Source organism: Crotalus tigris, unplaced genomic scaffold (genome assembly GCF_016545835.1).
Source record: "Crotalus tigris isolate CLP2741 ecotype Arizona unplaced genomic scaffold, ASM1654583v1 scf7180000017716.2861928, whole genome shotgun sequence".
Classification (NCBI taxonomy): Eukaryota; Metazoa; Chordata; class Lepidosauria; order Squamata; family Viperidae; genus Crotalus; species Crotalus tigris.
The window spans coordinates 213,733-232,618 of NW_024096587.1; the positions used below are offsets into that span (position 1 = coordinate 213,733).

Below are 18,886 nucleotides of genomic sequence, written 5' to 3' on the forward strand. Positions count from 1 at the left end.
CAACCCCCCATCCAGCTGGCTAGGGAGGGGGGCAGGAAGGCCGCTCCACTGGCTCCGCCCAGCCTGGTTGGAGAAGCACCATTCCTCTCTTTCTTTCCTCTCTTTCTCTCTTCTCTCTTTCTCTTTCCTCTCTTTCTCTTTTTCTTTCCTCTCTCTCTCTTCTCTCTCTCCTCTTTCTCTTTCTCTCTTTCCTCCCTCTTTCTCTTTCCTCTCTCTTCTCTCTCTCCCTCTTTCCTCTCTCTTTCCTCTTTCTCTTTCTCTTTTCTCTCTCTTTCTCTCTCTTTCTCTCTCTCTTTCTCTTTTTCTCTTTCCTCTCTCTTTCTCTTTCTCTCTCTCTTTTCCTCTGTTTCTCTCTCTTTCCTCTCTCTCTTTCTCTCTTTCTCTCTCTCTCTTACAACAGTATCGTTTGGAGTCCCTGCTGCCCCCAGCCTGGCCTCCGCCACATCCTCAGCTGAATGGGTGGGGAGGGGGAGCAGGACAGGAGGCAGCGGCTCTGGCGGTGGCACGGCAGCATTGTCGGGGTTCCTTGCCACCGCCCCCGGTCCGGCCGCTGCCCTGCTGCATCCTCAGCCGAACGGGCAGGGAGGTGGAGCAGGACAGGAGGCAGTGGCTCTGGCGGCGGCAGCACGGCGGCATCGTCGAGAGTCCCCACCTCCCCCAGCCTGGCCGCCGCCCCCGCCGGGACTCCACACTGCCTGGCCTCGCCCTCCACCCATCAATGGAGGTGTGATGGAGGCAGCTGTTATGGTTCCGGCTAATGAAACATTTCAAAGAACATCCAGGCATTTATTTTCTAAAAAGTCTTTTATTGTTACAAAATGTCGGCATAGGCACAATGGAGGGATGCTAGGATCTAAGTTCTCTTCCTCTGAGCAGTTAAATTATCAGCATGTTCCCTCTCTAAATTAGCCTTCATATATCACATTATCCAATTAGTGTGAAGGTCAAAGGTTTTCTTCCTTTTTCTTTCCCGGGCTTTACCCTCACCCCCCTTCTGCTCTGTATTAACCCCATAAATACCAGACAGTTCTGCATATTGTCAAAAGCAAGAATATACAATATTTGCAGCATTGACAGCAGCCCCCACTCAAGCTGCCTGGGGGGCAGCAGGAGGAAGGAGAGGAGGAGGGCGAGGAAGCAGTCGCCCCAGCCAGGAGTCCGCACTGCCCGGCCTTGCCCTCCGCCCATCTGATGTAACCGTGGTGGGGGCTAGTGCCGCACGGCCCCTGCCAGCCCCTCTGCCAGCCTGGCTGCTTTCCCCCTCAGGCACTCTTGCCCCGGCGCCCGCCTGAGCTGCCTTGGGGGCAGCAGGAGGAAGAAGGGGAGGTGGAAGAGGAGGGCAAGGAAGCTGCCACCAGCGCCGGGCCCCAGGAGGCGGCTCTCCTCTCCTACTTTTGCTGCATCTCCTTCTTCCTTCCCGGCAGCCTGGACTCCGGCGCGCCTTCCCGGCCAGCAGATCCAATGGTCAGGCTGGTTCGGGATCGCAGAAGCTGGTCTCCCTTGGGCCGCGGCTTATGGGAGGGCTGGCCCACTCAGCGGAGCCTCCAATGGGCCACTTCCAGCAGGGATCCCGGGGCTTCCCCGGGCGGCTTCAAGGCCACGAGGCCCTGGCCGCGCTTCTCCCAGGGGGTGGGGCACCCAGGCACAGGGCCAATCAGGAGCCCTGCAAGAGGTAAGTCCACCTGAGAGAGCGCCCTCTTTCAATTTGCCCATGGGTTCCTCCCCTCTTCCCATGGGGGTCTGGTCAACAGGGGAACTTCTCTCCTCTCCTGTACCTTATGACCCAGTCGGTGCGAATCCCATTTCTCAGCCTCCCACTCCACAGACCCAACTCTCAGCCCCTGAAGCCACCTTCATCCCCACTGAGGCTGGACTCAGGGCAGCCAAATCGGTCTCCTTTCCCACGGAAGACTGCCTACAAACATTGATCGCACAGGTGGTAGAATGTGCTCTCAAGGCCAGGTCGCAAGCACCTAGACCAGACTCAGTCATTTCCCTCCCGATTCATCAGTCGGCTACCGCGGCTTGCCACACACCTTCTTCTCCTTCTCAGTCCTCTTATTCCGAGGCCTCATCTCCTTGTGAGTACGATAATGAACTAGAGGTCCCATGGTCAGATGAGAAGGAAACTTCCCCAGAAACACCATCGTTTGGCAGTCTGTTTAACCCTTCCTTTTTTGTTCCCCTGCTCCGCAAGTCCAGCTCCACTGCTCATATTGGACCCGATCGCTCGACACCGGCAACGACAACCACACCAGACTCAGAGGTAGACCCGGTCTTCACTGAACCGGTAACGACCCAACACTGTATACCTTGTCCGCCCATGTTTCTAAACGTTCGTCTGCAAACAGTGGGCCTCCCCGGGCACTTTTCCTCTCCCCGGTGGGAATGAGAAAAGGCTCTTCAACGTTGCCCAAGATCTGATTGATGATCTGGAGATGCCTATGGTGGACGAGCCCTTAGATCCCCTTGTATCTCCCACCGCCATTTCTGGTGATATATCTGAGGCCCTAAAGACAGAGGATCGTAGATGGGAGCTCACGTTTTGCAGAACCCATCAAGCTGCGGTATGGGCTATTAGAGCAACTACCTCTGAATCCTTTTTCACTAGGTCCTCTCTCCTCTGGCTCCAACAGCTTCAAACCAGGATTCCGGTAAGGATATCCACACGCATCAGGACCTGAGCAAGCTGGCGGCGGCCGCAGAGCATGCTTCTGATGCCACACTGCATGCCGCCCGATTTTCCTCCAGGGCCATGGCATCAAACATTACTGTATGCCACATGCTTTGGTTAAAGCACTGGTAGGCTGACGCCAAATCTAAATGGCGTTTGTCAGCAGCCGCTTATCAGGGAGGAAGACTGTTTGGGGAGGCTCTTGAACCATACCTCACAGAGAATAAGGACAAGCATAAGGTGCTTAACCATCTCATTAAATGCTTCGACAAACAAGCCAACCCTTACGCATGGAGACAGTCCTTTCAGGCAGGGGCCAGGCCCAGCTATTCCCATCCCAACCGCCCCTTTCCTGTCAGACAGGAAAGACAGCCTGACAGAAAGGTTTCAGGCAACACTTTCAGGGCAAACGGCCCTTTCACGGGAGCAGCTGCCCTTTCCACTGGTCCAAGTGACTCTCAGGTGGCTCCTCCCATAGGGGGCAGACTCTCTCTCTTTGCCAACCAGTGGGAGGCCACCACCACAGATGCCTCAATCCTGAACACCATTCGTCACGAACTGTCCCTGGAGTTCATCTCCAACCCTCCGAATCATTTCTTTTCTTGTCCTCACTTAAGAAATCCCACAAAGAAAAAACTAATGCAAGAGGCCATTCATTACCTCTTGAGCATAAGGGCCATAGAACTGGTGCCATTGGATCAGAGAGGTCGGGGATTTAATTCCATTCTCTTTGTCGTCCCCAAAACCTCAGGGGGATGGAGAGCTATACTAGACTAAACTATCATCTTACATACCAAAAATTCAAGGTGAAAAAGCTCCGGTCCATTTTGGGAAGCATAAGAAAGGGAGACTTCCTGACATCCATCGACCTTACGGAAGCGTATCTCCACATCCCCATCTCTCTCAACCACCACTGGTTTCTAAGGTTCGCCTACAGAGGCCACCACTACCAGTACAGGGTACTCCCATTCGGCCTGTCCTCAGCTCCAAGAGTCTTTACCAAGATCCTGGCGGTTCTAGCCGCTCACTTGAGAATGGTGCCCATCAGAGTCCAGTGTTCCCTGGATGACATCCTAATCCAATCATCGTCGAACCAGGCACTCAGTCGGACCTCGACCTGGTGATAAGGCTACTCCAGAGTCACGGGTTCTCAGTAAATTTCTCCAAGAGCCATACAGTTCCCACAACCAGGCTACTGCACGTAGGGGCCATCACAGACACAGTGGAATGCCGGGTCTACCCATCCCAGGAATGCCAAGACAGCATAAGGGAGTTAGTTCTCAAGATACACAGAAGTCGAACAGTGACATTGGCCAGCCTCTTCCAATTACTAGGGAAACTGATTTCAGCTATAGCAATCATACCTTGGGCCAGGCTCCACTCTAGGAACCTCCAGTGGTTCCTGCTCCCCTTCCAGAGGCTGAACATTGGTTCCTCCAATCGAAGGGTGAGAATCCCGCTTCACATCTCGTGCTCCCTCAGGTGGTGGCTCTCATCGGCCATGCTCAGAGGGTCCTACTTCAAGGAACCCGATTGACTCACCCTTACGACCGATGCCAGCCTGTTCGGCTGGGGAGCGCACCTTCAGTCATAGTGGGTCCAAGGCCGATGATCCCACTCCGACCTTTGGCACAATATCAACTGGCTGGATCTCAGGGCCATACACCTGGTGCTGTCACTTCCGCAGCATCGTAGCGAAGCATCACGTATTGGTCCTCATAGATAACGTAGCGGCAAAGGCCCATGTGAACCAGCAAGGGGGCACCCAATCCTGTGCACTCTTGACTGAGGCCCTTCTGCTGAGCTCCTGGGCAGAGACCAACCTTGCCTCCATCAAGGCCGACCACATATCAGGGGAGGCGAACACACAGGCGGACTTCCTGAGCAGGTCGACAGTGGACCACTTGGAATGGCGTCTACATCCGGATATCTTCAGGGAAATATCAGACCGTTTTGGACTACCAATGATAGACTTCTTTGCCTCCCCGATGAACACTCACCTACCGAGATTCTTCTCCTATTTCCCATTCCTAGGGGCAGAATGGACAGATGCTCTTTGGAGTCCATGGCCGGAGGGACTGCTCTACGCCTTTCCCCCTCTCCCTCTTCTTCCGGCAGTCGTCTGCAAGCTCCTTCAGGAGAGGGCGGAGATTCTTCTAGTGGCCCCGTACTAGCCGTGGAGACCATGGTTCGCTGACCTCGTGAACCTTTCCATCGCAACCCCATGTAGGCTTCCCCTGGACCAGGTCTCGCTCAGCCAGGGGACCCTCCTTCATCTGGATCCCCAATAGCTCCAGTTAGCCATCTGGCAGGGTCTTATCCCAGGAATCCTGCTCGCCAAGCGTCATTACCATGATCCAGGCCTCCCTTCAGCCCTCTACCAACCGTATTTATGAGGCCACATGGAGGAATTTCTGTTCATGGTGCACAAGCTATCATTTATCCATATCTGTCTTAATGATTCCAAAAATATTAGACTACCTTCTGGAGGGTCTGGAGAGGGGCTTGGCTCTGAACACCTTACGCAGACAAGTTGCTGTTCTCTCCACCCTACTTACCTGTGACACCGCGGTATCCCTTGGTCAACATCTGCTGATTCGCTCCTTTATCAAGGATGCCACAAACAACAAGCCCCTGTAGTGCATAGGTAGCCCTCTTGGGAACTGCCGCGGGTTCTTCGGGCTGTCACCAAACCACCCTTTGAGCATCTCAGGACGTGTGATATGCGATACTTATTGCACAAGGTCACCTTCCTGGTGGCAATTACTTCTGTACGACGGATATCGGAATTAGGGGCACTTTCCACCAGGGATGACTTATGCATCTTTCACCAGGACCGAGTGGTCCTTCGTCTAGACCCTACCTTTCTTCCTAAGATCAATTCTCTGTTCCACAGGGCTCAGGAAATAGTGCTTCCAGATTTCTGCCCTAATCCATCACATGCTCTGGAATGGCAATGGCACCTTCTGGACGTTCGCAGAGCAGTCCGTTACTACATCTCACGGACAGCTGTCTTTCGCAATTCCGATGCCCTCTTCGTTTCCTTCCATACTTCCTCCAAGGGTCGGAAGGTATCCTCCTCCACGATTGGCAAGTGGATCAGGGCGTGTATTTCGGGGCCATACCAGTCTGAGTCATTGTCAGTTCCACGACGTGCCACGGCCCACTCAACCCGTAGTGCGGCTACTTCTGCAGCTTGGGCCACTCAGGCGTAGAGCAGCCATGTGGTCTTCACCATCTCCCTTTATACGTCATTACAAGATAGACAGGTTCGCCTCAGCGGAGGCCTCCTTTGGCAGGAGAGTTCTCCAACAGGTCGTACCTCGAGATATCACACTGGACCGGCCTGCTCCTCTCCCTCAGGGACAGTAGGCTTTGGTATGTCCCATTGGTGGATTCTCCATCTCCAGTGCTGGAGAAGGGGCATTGTCTTACTTGAACGCCTTTTCTCAGCACGGAGATGGAGAATCCACTCCCACCCTCGCAGATTATTTAGACCTAGGGTTAGATTCATGAGCCAACACATCTTGCTGTCAGTCAATGGCTTCGCCCGCGTCGAGACTGGGACACTCTAGTCCAGGACAGGCATTGCAACTTTGGCTGACTTGATCTGATTGGGCAGGAACACAGTCTAAACCCACTGGTGGATTCTCCATCTCCATGCTGAGAAAAGGCCCCTTTTCACCTCAATAATAACAGAAAGACTAAAGAAATTTTTGACCAAATTTATACATACAGACCAAAATGGTTTTCTACCTAAAAGACAGATAAAAAATAATTTAAGAATGATTCTTGATGTGTTAGAGCAGTGGTTCTCAACGTTTGTGTGACGGCAACCCCCGTCACACAAACGTTCTGCGCATGTGCAGCGCCGTGCGCATGGGGGCACTGCCCCCATGCGCGGCGCACATGCACGGTGCTGCCCCCATGCGCGGCGCACATGCACGGCGCCGCCCCCTGAGGGGAGAAAATGGCGGATCACCTTCTTTGGCGACCCCCGAAAAATGGTCGATCGACCCCAAATGGGGTCGCGACCCATAGGTTGAGAACCGCTGTGTTAGAGTATTATGAATTCATCCAGGGAAATAGATGGCTTTAATATTTCTTGATGCACAGAAAGCGTTTGACAATGTAAACAATATAAACTAGCAATTTATGTTTCAGCAACTAGAATTAGAAAACTGGCAAAAGTTATGGGAAAGAAATGTTAAATTAACTAAAGCAGTGACATATAAAGAAAACTTATATAAAATGTTTTACAGATGGCTCCAATGAGATTAGCAAAAATGTTTAAAAATACTTCAAACAAGTGTTGGAAACGTAAACAAAGACCAGGTACTTATTACCATATCTGGTGGACATGTCCTAAAGCAAAAGGATTTTGGTTAAAAATACATTTATGGTTGGAGAAAATGACTAAAGAACGTAGACTTTAAGCCAGAATTATTTTTGTTAGGAATAATAGGAGCAAATTATGAGAAAGACTGTATATATATTTAATTCTACATATACTAACTGCAGCAAGAATTGTACTTACCCAACATTGAAAAAATGAAAATTTACCAACTGAAGAAGAATTAATTAAGAAAATTTTAGAGTGTGCAGAAATGGATAGATTGACTTTAAAGATAAAAGAGAAAGAAGATTTAGTATATTTTAGAACATGGAATAATTTTTATCAATGGCTAGAAAAATGAGTTAGAGAGAAAGGAATGTGATATAAACACATAAACTCAGACATTATGCTGTTTGCTAAATATTGAGAATGTTATTTGGAAAAACCCTAACCCAAATCCCAATCCCAGCCCCGACCCCACCTTATTCCTAATCCAGTCTGAGGGTCATGCAGCAGGAAAGGATTCTCTGTCTGTCAAGGTAGGTAGTACTTCACAGGGTAAACACCCCTGCTTGTTCACAAGGGGCTTGCAGATTAGAAAAAGACAGACAGGCTGGTTGGCTCATCTTCGAAGGGGGAGGCTGAGCTAGCTTGACGTCTTTACAATCCTTACACATCTCATCTTCTCCCTATAGACAGGACTGAAATGGCAGAAGAAGTAGCCAAGGAAGAGATCTTTCTGATGGGGGGGGACAACTCCTACTTTAGAGATAAGAAAAGTTTTGCAACAGGGTTGATGGAGGTCATGCTGAAAGTCTTGAGTGGGGAGGGGGGAAATTGTATTATATAATCTCATAATCTTAAGGCTTCCAAATGCTCTCTTGCTGTTGGCACTGGGGCTGCATGCATCTTTGAAATTCGTAAATTCTTAAGTTTTACCCTAGATATTTTACTAGGCCCTATAAAATTTGTTTATTTTTGCCAGTCATGAAGTATTTTATATTCAATTCTTGTAAGAATCATTTGCAACAAATAATTTAGACAAGGTTCATTTTTATTATTGCAATTCTTAACTAGAGTAATTTCAACTTTTTCCACTTGAAGTGTCTGCCATTATTTTTTCTAACTCTAAAAATAATTGTCCTTAAATTAATCCTATTGGGGGGGGGGATTGAAATAAATTCCCAACTACCTAATCTTTTAAGCAGTAATGTTGAAGTCTGTTGTTTGCTGTAAATACTACTTTTTATATAGATACATTTCACATCATTTGATGTGAATAATTAATCTTATTGTCAACGCTGCTAACATCAGATGTTCTTGTTTTGACAACAGATGGAAATGCAGCCATTTTCCTCTATTGCTTTTAGAATTAGTTGATGCTGGGAGGGGGAATGTGGATGAAAGTCCAGCTAGTCATAACAATAATAACTCAGCAGTGGGAACCCAAGGTCATTGGGCCCAAAGTTGATAGGATTTTGGTGGGCTGGAGAACTGGGGAGAAAGCCCATGCTTCAAGCTAATTGGGGAATGTGATTTATGATTGTTTATTGGAGGAGGGAATTGTGCTTTGGTACTTTGTATCCAGGGGAGAGGAATTTAATTTTTGGTTTCAACTATGTAGTGCGGATACTTTCTTTCTCGAATAAAAGATCCTTTAAGGTAAACAATGCCTCGAAGTTCTTTTGAAGATTTTCATCTGTCGGAACCATGACACTTATCTTCTTAGTCAATTATTCTAATACCAATAGATACAAAGAAGTAAAGTGAAAAGCCCAGTACTATTACTGCTACTAAGGCAATTGTTAAATGAGTTTGCCTCATTTTATTGCCAAAATTGTTAAGGAAATCACTGCGGTTGTTAAGTAAATTATGCGGTCATTAAATCTGGCTTTCCCCATTGACTTTGCTTTTCGAAACTTACTGAGAAGGCTACAAATGATGATCACATGATCCCGGGACAGTGCAACTGTCATAAATACATGCCAGTTTCTAAGCTCATATGATCATGGGGATGCTGCAATGGTTATAAGTGTGAAAACAGTCACAAGTCACTTTTTCAATGCCATTGTAACTTTGAATGGTCATTAAATGAATGGTTGTAAGTTGAAGACTACTTGTAATACATTTGCCATAATACATTTCTTATTACAAGAGAGTATCATTCTTCTAAATGCTAGAATATTATCATTCATATCATGTTTATGTTGGAAAAAATGTTCTAAGTGTAAAGGAAAGCTTTTTTGCAGAAAGGAAATTTCCTAAGTCTGAGGAGAAAAATCTGAGGGGGAAAAAACTTACTTTTTCTATTTAGTCTTTGCTGTCACCCAGTGGATTTTCCCTGTAACATCTATTTCTTTCCCTATGGACTGAGAAATGTGTATCCATCCAGACCAGGGATGTCAAACTGCTGGCCCATAGGCTGGTTGCATCATATGGAGACCGCGCCCACCCCAGCTCCGGCAATGCAAAAAAAATTGCAATACGTCACAACACGTCACATGACAAAGCAAGTTTGACACCCATGATTGAGTAAACTCCCTTTCCATATTTCTAACAATTTAGTCTCTATCTTGGTTTCATTAGAAGCAACCAAATTATTACAAAACAGTTCATAGCTTCCAAACTCTGGTTCTTTTTTTTAAGTTGGTCATTGGACTTTTAGTGGGAAAATTTTGGCTCTAGGATTAAATTTTGTTCTTGTCTGCATCTAAGCATTGCTTATATTAGATGTCCACTGTATCATAACAAAGTTTCTTAGGCCTAGTCAAAACAAACAAAAAATATAGATATTTTGTAATCATTTATTCATTTTGAAACTGCAATTATTAGGTAAGCCAGGTTCAGATTTAATCTGAATTTTTGGGAGTCTTTCATATACATCTTGTATGAAAACTTGAAAGAACAAATGTCTACGGAGATTCTCAGTCATCCAAGTTACAGTTGACCCAAATTGCTTTTTCAAAAGGCAACTGGATTTTGTTTTTCCTTGAAGACATTTTGCTTCTCATCCAAGAAGCTTCTTCAGTTCTGACTGAATGGTGGAGGATGGAAGGATTTATATTCCTTGCAGCCATCTAGTCATTAGCACGCTTTCTGAGAATCATTGAGACCACTTGGAGATTTATCTGTGCCTTCAGGGTCACCTGAATAGTGCAAATGGATGTGGAACCTTCTTGGAACTGCTGAAAGGACTGTGTTGTAAATGAGATAGGTGGTGTTGTATCCCTCCCCCTCTGTTGAGATGGCCTCTTTGTCCCCTCTTTCAAACCACGGGTCCTCTCTGTCCAGGATGTGGACTTTGCCGTCTTCAAAAGAGTGATCTTTGTCTTTCAAATGCAGATGGACTGCTGTTCTTTTGAAAGGTAATATATGAATCAGTATATGCTTTGGTAGAAGCAAAGAGGCAAACAAGAAAGGATAGGTTATATATATTGTTCACATAAACTATTTTTTTCTCTTATCTCCTGTTTTTAATTTGTTTTGTGTACTATTTTTTATTCTTTTTATGAATAGTCATATATGTTAATTATTTTATTTACATTTTGTATTTCTTATTAAATTCCAAAGAGATTCTGAGTTAAGTCTGGTAAATTCAGTGTTTTATTACAAATGAAGATAAATCCAGGAAATCAATTAACTGCACAAACAATATGAGCTAGTTTTTTTTTATAAATGCTTTCTGTAGCTGTATCAGCAGTCATGAAAGATTTCATCAATTATTTGCAGATCAATGGTACAAGCGTCGTTTTTAGTGTCTAGACAATCTTCATTATTACTAAATTCATAATGAAATTATAGAGTTGGAAGAAACAATTTAAGCCAATAAGTCCAACCTTCCGCTCTCTGCAAGGATCTAAATAAAAGTATCCCAGAATATATTTGTTTAACTTTTGCTTAATCGTGCTCAATTTCCTCTACTTCTTCATCTAAGTCTTTAATCAAAAAAATCTAATACTTATTGAATTTGCTAATGATAGGAAGCTGGCTAATAGCTAAAATTCTAGAAGACAGAAATAAAATTCAAAACAAATCTGATAGGCTGGATCAGGGATGTCAAACTCAATTTCATTGAGGGCTGCATCAGCATTATGGTTGCCCTCAAGGGGCCAGTTGCTGTCACCTTCTCTGCCTCAGCCTTGCCCACAGAAGCCTCTCCTATCCTATCCCCTTCTCTCCCTCCCCCTCCTCCTCCTTCACACCAAAATCCTTCCTTTTATATCTTCTCCTCTCCTCCCCTATGCATTCACTCTACCCGACTGGCCTTTCCATGCAGTGCTCATCAGCTGGAGCTGCGGGTGCTGATTCTGGAGTCCCCGCCAAGCCCCAGCAGCCCTGCAGCTCTACCTGATTTTTCCCCCAAAGACTGCATGCACTGTTGGCCACCCCCGAGGCTGCTGGAAGCCCTAATCAGCTGGAGCCTTGTGCACCTATCGGGGCCTCAGCAGAGCCCCAGCCACACCATAGCTCCAGCTGACTCTCCCCCAGACCTCTCTGGCACTGCCACCGCTTCAGTTCTCTCTCTCTCTCTCACACACACACACACACACACACACACACGCTACATATTCAATCATCTCCTCCTACTAGTCTGCTTGCAGGCCAGATCTAAACACATCATGGGCCAGATCTGGCCCACAAGCCTTGAGTTTGACATGTCTGGGCTGGAGCAAAAAAAGTTGATCACTGGAAGTAATTGTTCTACATTATTCTGCTTTGGTCATTTTGAATAGTGTGTACAGCTCTGAGCACCATATTTTAAGAAGGGTTCACATAAATTGGAACTGGTTCAAGAAAAAAGGAATGAAGATCATTAAGAGATCAAAGTCCTATGAAATGAGGAGTGAAATCATTTAAGGTATTAGAAATTAAACTCTATGAACATAGATTTAAAAAAATGGATATGTTTAAACCAGAGAAAATGTTATTGAAGAAGTATATGACAGCACTGTTTGTGCTTTATGCACAAAGATGGGAGTATAAGTCCTGGGCTCCCGGTTTCTAGCCTGGTGCCCTAACCATTACACCAAACTGGTTCTGAGATGGTATACCAACAGATGAAACTCTTCAAAAGAACTTTGAGGCATTCTTTACCTTAAAGAATCTTTTATTCGAGAAACAAAGTATCGGCACTACATAGTTGAAACCAGAAACTAAATTCCCCTCACCTGGATACAAAGTAACAAAGTGCAATTCCCTCCTCCAATAAACAGTCATAAATCACATTCCCCAATTAGCTTGAAGCGCAGGCTTTCTCCCCAGCCTCCAGCCTGCCAAAACACTATCAGCTCTGGGCCCAATGTCCTTGGGTTCCCACTGCTGAGTTATTATTGTTATGACTAGCTGGACTCTCATCCCTATTCCCCCTCCCAGCAGCAACTAATTCTAAAAGCAATAGAGAAAATGGCTGCATTTCCATCTGTTGTCAAAGCAAGAGCATCCGATGTTAGCAGCATTGACACCATATTTGAAAGAATGTAGTTTTCGGGTTTCAAATTAGACATAGTAGTAAATCTTCATTCTCTAGACACCTAATTCTATATTCAGGAATTGGTTTTTCAGCAGAGGTTTCACAGACATAGCACCACAAGATTATTTTTTTGATTTCAAACAAAAATGAAAGCATATATACACAGAGGACCTACTTACTGAAGCACACAACACTCAACCTCTGTATAGATCTGTAGACAACACTCAAATCCTCTGTATAGGTCTGTATTTATGGCATTTTTCCTGCCATTCTGAGTTATTGATATTTTTTTCTCTTCATGGCCTTGAGACTGGAAGGCAGATCATCAGAACTGACATAAAGTTCTGTCTGTTGGAATGAATTAAACTGATGGAATGGAATGGATTAAATTGATATTCTCAGGATTGTCATCACTTCCACTTCATTTCAGATTCTTCTTGATATATGAGGATGGACCATGCCTCCACTAACTATCAGGATAAGTAACTAGGCTTTCTATCACATTGTTACTTCAATAGATTTTGTTTTTGTTTCATGCAAGCACCATCCTTCAGAATTCTTACTAAAAACACTATTCTTCTAACTTAATTGTTTCTTGATGTGTACATTTATTCCATTAAGTGAAACTACCTGTCCCAGTATTTCTCAGGTCTGAATATTTGAGGCTTGGTGCAACAAATGAATTACTAAGTAATTGCTCAGGTCCAATAGCTTATTTATTTAATTTAGCATATGGCAAGGTCTAATAGCTGATGCTATTGGAGAACCCCAAAACTTCTCTTTGTCTCTAAATTCATATTTTGCATCTCCATTTTTTTTTTCCAGTTGGTGAAAAATAATGTTGCAGTGTAATATAAGCCAATCTTATTTTTAAATGACAGAGAGCAATTTTAGGAATTGCTGAAAGAGAAAAACAAAGGGAGGTGGGGAAGGAGGAACTGGAAAACTAGCTATAAATTCAGATTCCAGTAACTCAGCACTGTGATGTGGCTGCTATAGGAAAGCACATACTTTGACAGCTTTGACAGAAGCAGAGTTTCCAAATCCCAAGAAACAATTATCCCACTTTGATCAGACCTCCTCCTTCTCCTCAGAAACAGTCTCCCGTACTTTAAAAGGGAAAAGGGGGGGGACTGGGAAATTCAAAGAAGAGCCGTATGGTTCATTAGGAGAAACTAAGCCCATGATACATGACCCTGTTACATCAGTCTGGAGATGAGAAGCTTTAGGGAAGATGTAAAAGAATATCACCTAGGAAAGGATCAGGATCAGCATGTGACTGCACCCAATTTTACACCTTTTTTTTTGGAGAGGGAGTGGTACTACATTGTACCCAATGGTCATTTTTTGCCAGAAATCAAAAGCAAATCCTGATTACCAGCAAAAAGAAATATCTTAAATTGTGGTCAATGACTGTGAGACACTGCAAATGACTCTAAATGCAGATTGGTTGCCAAGCATCCAAAATGTGATCATGTGACCATGGGGATGGGATAAGGTGGACAGCCATCAAAATTTCCAAAGCAGGTCATAAGTAGCTCTGAAGAAGTCTGTGGCAACCTCAAATGGTCTTTATATGACCATTTATAAGTCAAAGATTACCTATAGAACAGATCTAGGTTTGAGCAACAGGGCCACACATAAAAGACATGAAATGAGAATAATGGCCTCTGATCTTTATTCAGAGAACATATTAATATTTCAATATTTTCTATATTATTGGATGTAATGACTAATTGTTAAATAGAAGGAAACATCCACAGGGATATGTTTCCTCCAGAGGTCAACATTTGTATTAATGAACAGTGCAATTTCTGATCTTAGAAGCCACACTCACAAGAAGAAAGAAGCCATTGAAACATTATTATAGATGATAGAAGTTTATTCCAACCAAATGCTATTAAAAGAAATGAAGATACAAATTATGCACAGGAACAATATTTGTAAGATTGATGCAGGGATTCCATCTTACTGAATTTAATTTGAAAATGCCCAGAATTGCACTACAAACTAGTATATTTTGGGAGGTAAAATTATTCTTTCTATACATTTATTAAGTTATCTCTGTATCCCATAATGTGGAAAAAAAATCTTTCTGAGAAATTGTTTTGTTTTGGGGGAAAATATATTGCTCAGCTTATCATGAATCTGTTGTTCATTAAGTGTGCAGAGATTAATAAAAGAAAAGACGCAAAGTGGAAGTAATCTCTAATGCTTGAGTATTATATAATTCAGGGAACAATTAGTAGTTCTCTGATTCTAAGCATTTTATATGAAAGTTCTTTGAACTACATTAATTCTTCTGAATCAGTGCTAAACGTCAGAAACTGCATAACTCATCTTGCTTGTCTCAAAGATCATACTGCAGAATAAGGGAACAGAGCATTATGTTCATTAAATTCCTGAAAAGCAATATTTTGAATTATGATCTTGATGATGTGATACAGTGAGTGTAAGAAAATATAGTGAGTATAAGAAGATACAATCCCTATGCTTATTGTATCTGGCAACTATGTTTTATAAGACTGTTCAGTAATTATGGTCAAAGGAAAATAATTATTTAGAAGTTAAAGAGTATACCCTGATTTATTAGGTCAGGTCTACTCAGATCATTTATATTAAACATTTGGTTCAAAAATATGATGTGAAGAGGAGGAAATCATAAAATATTTAATATTTATTATGATGAAAAGATCTATAAAACTCTCTCCAATTTCAGTCTAAAAGACAAAACTGCTTTAGGCATGAAAGCCGTCTGGGTGACCTTGAGCCAGTTAGTCTCTCTCAGCCCAGGTCACCTCACAGGGTTATTGGTGTGGGGAAATTTGGAGAAAAAAGACTTGCTGCCTTGAATTATTTAAAAAATACAGGTAGTCCTTTAAATCAAGGACTTGATTTACAGCCAAAAGTTTTGATCCCAAAATTTCTGTTGCTAAGCAAGATAGTTGTTAAATGAGTTTTGCCTCATTTTAGGGCCTTTCTTGTCAGTTATTAAGTGAACCTTAATAACTGCAATTGTTAAGTTAGTAACATGATTGCTAAATGAATCTGGCTTCTCTATTGCTCGTCAGAGAGTTGCAAAAGATGAACATATGACCAAGGACACTGCAACTGTCATAAATACAGGCCATTTGCCAAATTTTAATTACTTGGGCATGGGGATGCTGCAATGGTTGTAAGTGTGAAAAACATCCAGGTATAAATAATAAATAAATATTTGGTGTACAAAGAAACAGCTCATTTTTATTTTTGCATTACTAAACCTTCAGATATGAAAATTTACTTAACTCTTTGACATTTCTAATATAAAATAATTGTGAAATGTTGCAGGTATAGAAGGTTTTGGATGATTGATTCTCATCAATGTTGTGTCTATATGCTCTATGTTCCATACTTATTTCATCTCCCAAACATTTCCTTGAAAAATATAGTTCTTCCCAACTCTTTCTTTTTAATATGTAGTTCTGTAAGATAATAGTGAGAGTGGTGTACTTTTCTTCCAGTTAATTGTGATTGTGATTGAATTCCTATCCTTGTGCATACTCACTGTTTTCCATTTCTCCAGACGAAGCCCATGCTGGATGCAGTGACAATCAATCACAACCAGAGCCTTGGACAAGTTGTGACAGAGTTCATTCTGCTAGGATTTCCTCGGGTCCAGTTGTTAGAAATTTTCCTTTTTGCAATCATCTCTATTATTTTCATTCTCACCCTCTTGGGCAATCTGATTATCATCAGTGTTATAGTAACTGATGCTCATCTTCATACACCCATGTATTTTTTTCTGGGAAATCTTTCCCTTCTGGAAATATTCTTCACCTCAGCCATTGTGCCCAAGATGTTAACTAACTTGCTGGCTAAGAAGAAGACTATCTCATTTTCAGCTTGCATTGCTCAGTGTCACTTCTATTTCTTCCTGGGCTCCACTGAGTTGCTTCTTCTGAGTGTGATGTCCATTGACCGCTATGTTGCTATCTGCAACCCACTGCGTTATCCCATCATAATGAACAGTCATATCTGCATCTCTCTGGTGGTTGGTTGTTGGATAGGCGGCTTTTTGCATATCCTGTGGCCAACAATAGTGATATCCCAGCTCCCTTTCTGTGGCCCAAATGTAATCAATCACTTTTTTTGTGACAGTACCCCACTCCTGAAGCTTTCTTGCTCTGACACACAGCTCATTGAATTTGTCGATGTGCTTCTTGCTTCCTTTATGCTTGTGGGCACTCTACTTCTCATCATTGTATCTTACGTCTACATTATCTCCACTGTGCTTAGGATCCCATCAGCCACCGGGAGGCGCAAGTCCTTTTCTACTTGTGCCTCACACATCACTGTGGTGACAATCTATTATGGCAGCTCCATTTTTATGTATGCTCAGCCAGCCCAGAGCTCCTCTCTGGAGTTCAACAAAGTGGTGGCCATTCTGACAGCTGTGGTGACACCACTTCTAAATCCCCTTATTTACAGCCTGAGAAATGAAAAAGTCCGGGAAGGCCTGAAAGAAATGGTGAAGAGGAAGCATGCTTCCCAGAGAAGAAGAGAATTTTTGATATGATTTCCTTTTCTTCCATGCAAACACTTGGCAAATCCACCTTAATCAGTAAGAAGTTTGTCATGGATCCTGTGAATTAGCTGTTGTATGTGGAAGAGACCTGATCTCATGATGAACCGGACACTGTGTTAATGCTTGGGCTTTGTTTTCGTCTCCTGATGAAGCCAATGACTATCACAGCCAGATTACTGTAATATTTGAAGCCTAAGCTGATAGTTCAAGAAAACTATTTTTGTTAAATCATAACAAACCTGTATTAAAGAATAAAATAAGTTCAGTTGCTAGAAAACAAAGTGACAATAAAACAGTTAAATTTAAATTAATCAGTTAGCCTTCTGAATTTCTTTTCATTTTTAACTTGTAAATTTTAACCTTGTTTGAATTTTGTTTTTATCTGTGCTTTTAGACATGTTTTATATTTTATTATGTTGTTTGTAAACCTTCCAGAGTCACTTAGGTGAGTTGGGCAGTGTTGTAATTAATTAATTAATTGAAATCTTTTTATCTAAAAACAATGGAGAATTTTAAAAAATAAAGAAACAAAGTTTGTCCCCCCCCCCATCTGTTATAGGCTATTGTGTGGAAGGTACTCCTTTCTTACAGATTTGCTTTTCATTTGTTTGCATTGTTGATAACTTTTTAATAAAAGTCTAAGTTGTTTTTAAAAAGGACTCATACGTTTGAACAGCATCTGAGTAATTCCTCTGAAGCAAAACTCCATTTGGGAAGAACACTTATCATTTTGCACAGTGTTACAACAAAGCTACAAAGACAGATCAATGAAACTGGGTTCAAACAAATTCTCTTCAGTGTAATTCAGAACAATGACTCTTTTTTTACTGTAAACACTAATCTTGTCATGGCTTTAGTAAAGCCAGAGAAGGACCCTGAGGAAGTTTTCTTAACCTTAGTGCTCCAGTTTTCTTTAATTTCTCAATGACTTTTGGTAACATTAATCATAACATCATTCTGAACCAACTGCTATATAGTAAATGGGAGTGGAAGCCATAGTGTTGCAATGGTTCTCTTCCTGAGATTAATTGCTGGTGATAGGGAAGGAGCTTTACTCCAAAGTCCCTGGTTTGTAGGGTAGCACAGGGTTCAAAATTCTTGCCCTCCTGTTTAACATTTACATGAAGTTATCTGATGACATGGAGTTAGGTATCATCAATATGTGGGTGATATTCAGTGGTCTATCACAACCCCTGGTAGAGCAAATGATACTATCAAGATCTATTCAGTGCCTGAAAGTTAATGGGGTTTAGATAGAGAAGAGCAAACACTCATTTCAGACAAATCTGAGTGACTGGGTTCATGATCCTTCCAGTGTTGAAGTTTTTCTGTCTTTAGTTCTGAATGAGGTTAACTTCCTCAGATAGAATTTGTACACAATTTGGGGGTCTTCCTGAGTCACAACTCCTAATTAAGAATAGATGGTAAAGGTGGCCAGGAAAACCTTTTCATAGATTCATCTGAAGTGCTAATTGGACCCTTTTCACAGGGAATCTGTGATTCCCTTCTCATGGCCACCGAAGCCTTAGTCACCTCATGTGTACTCAATTGCAGTGTGCTCTCCATGGGGATGCTCTTGAGGACCATTTGAAAGCTCCAGCTGGTCCAGAATGCGGTGCCTCAAGCAGCTGTAAGAATGTCTTGGTACCCCCATGAAACACTTCTGCTACACAAGCTGCCAATGGGCAATTTAAATTGCTGGTTGTGACCTATAACTCCCTTCATGTTATAGGATACATGACTCTTTATCTGAAGGACAATTGTTCTCCCATTGTTTTTGACCTTCCCATTGTTTTTGACCTTTCCATACAATGGGCTCCCTTCATATTGTATCTATAA

The 18,886-nt window shown here is 43.0% G+C and overlaps 2 protein-coding genes across 2 annotated transcripts in view; both read left to right on the forward strand.

Annotated features, from left to right (window-relative positions):
- Nucleotides 1-18,886, forward strand: part of LOC120306065 (olfactory receptor 10AC1-like) — a 93,106-nt gene that overhangs the window by 56,357 nt on the left and 17,863 nt on the right. The gene's annotated exons all lie outside the window — the stretch shown is intronic.
- Nucleotides 12,422-17,358, forward strand: LOC120306064 (olfactory receptor 6M1-like). The gene is made up of 2 exons (XM_039338664.1): nucleotides 12,422-14,507; nucleotides 16,046-17,358. The coding sequence occupies exons 1-2, from the start codon at nucleotides 14,433-14,435 to the stop codon at nucleotides 17,036-17,038; spliced, it is 1,068 nt and encodes a 355-aa protein (XP_039194598.1). The 5' UTR covers nucleotides 12,422-14,432; the 3' UTR covers nucleotides 17,039-17,358.

Coding starts and splice junctions, on each gene's coding strand:
- LOC120306064 (XM_039338664.1), top strand. CDS start 14,433: ATGCAGGGATTCCATCTTACTGAATTTAATTTGAAAATGCCCAGAATT. Junction 14,508..16,045: donor AAACTAGTATATTTTGGGAG/GTAAAATTATTC, acceptor CCATTTCTCCAG/ACGAAGCCCATGCTGGATGC.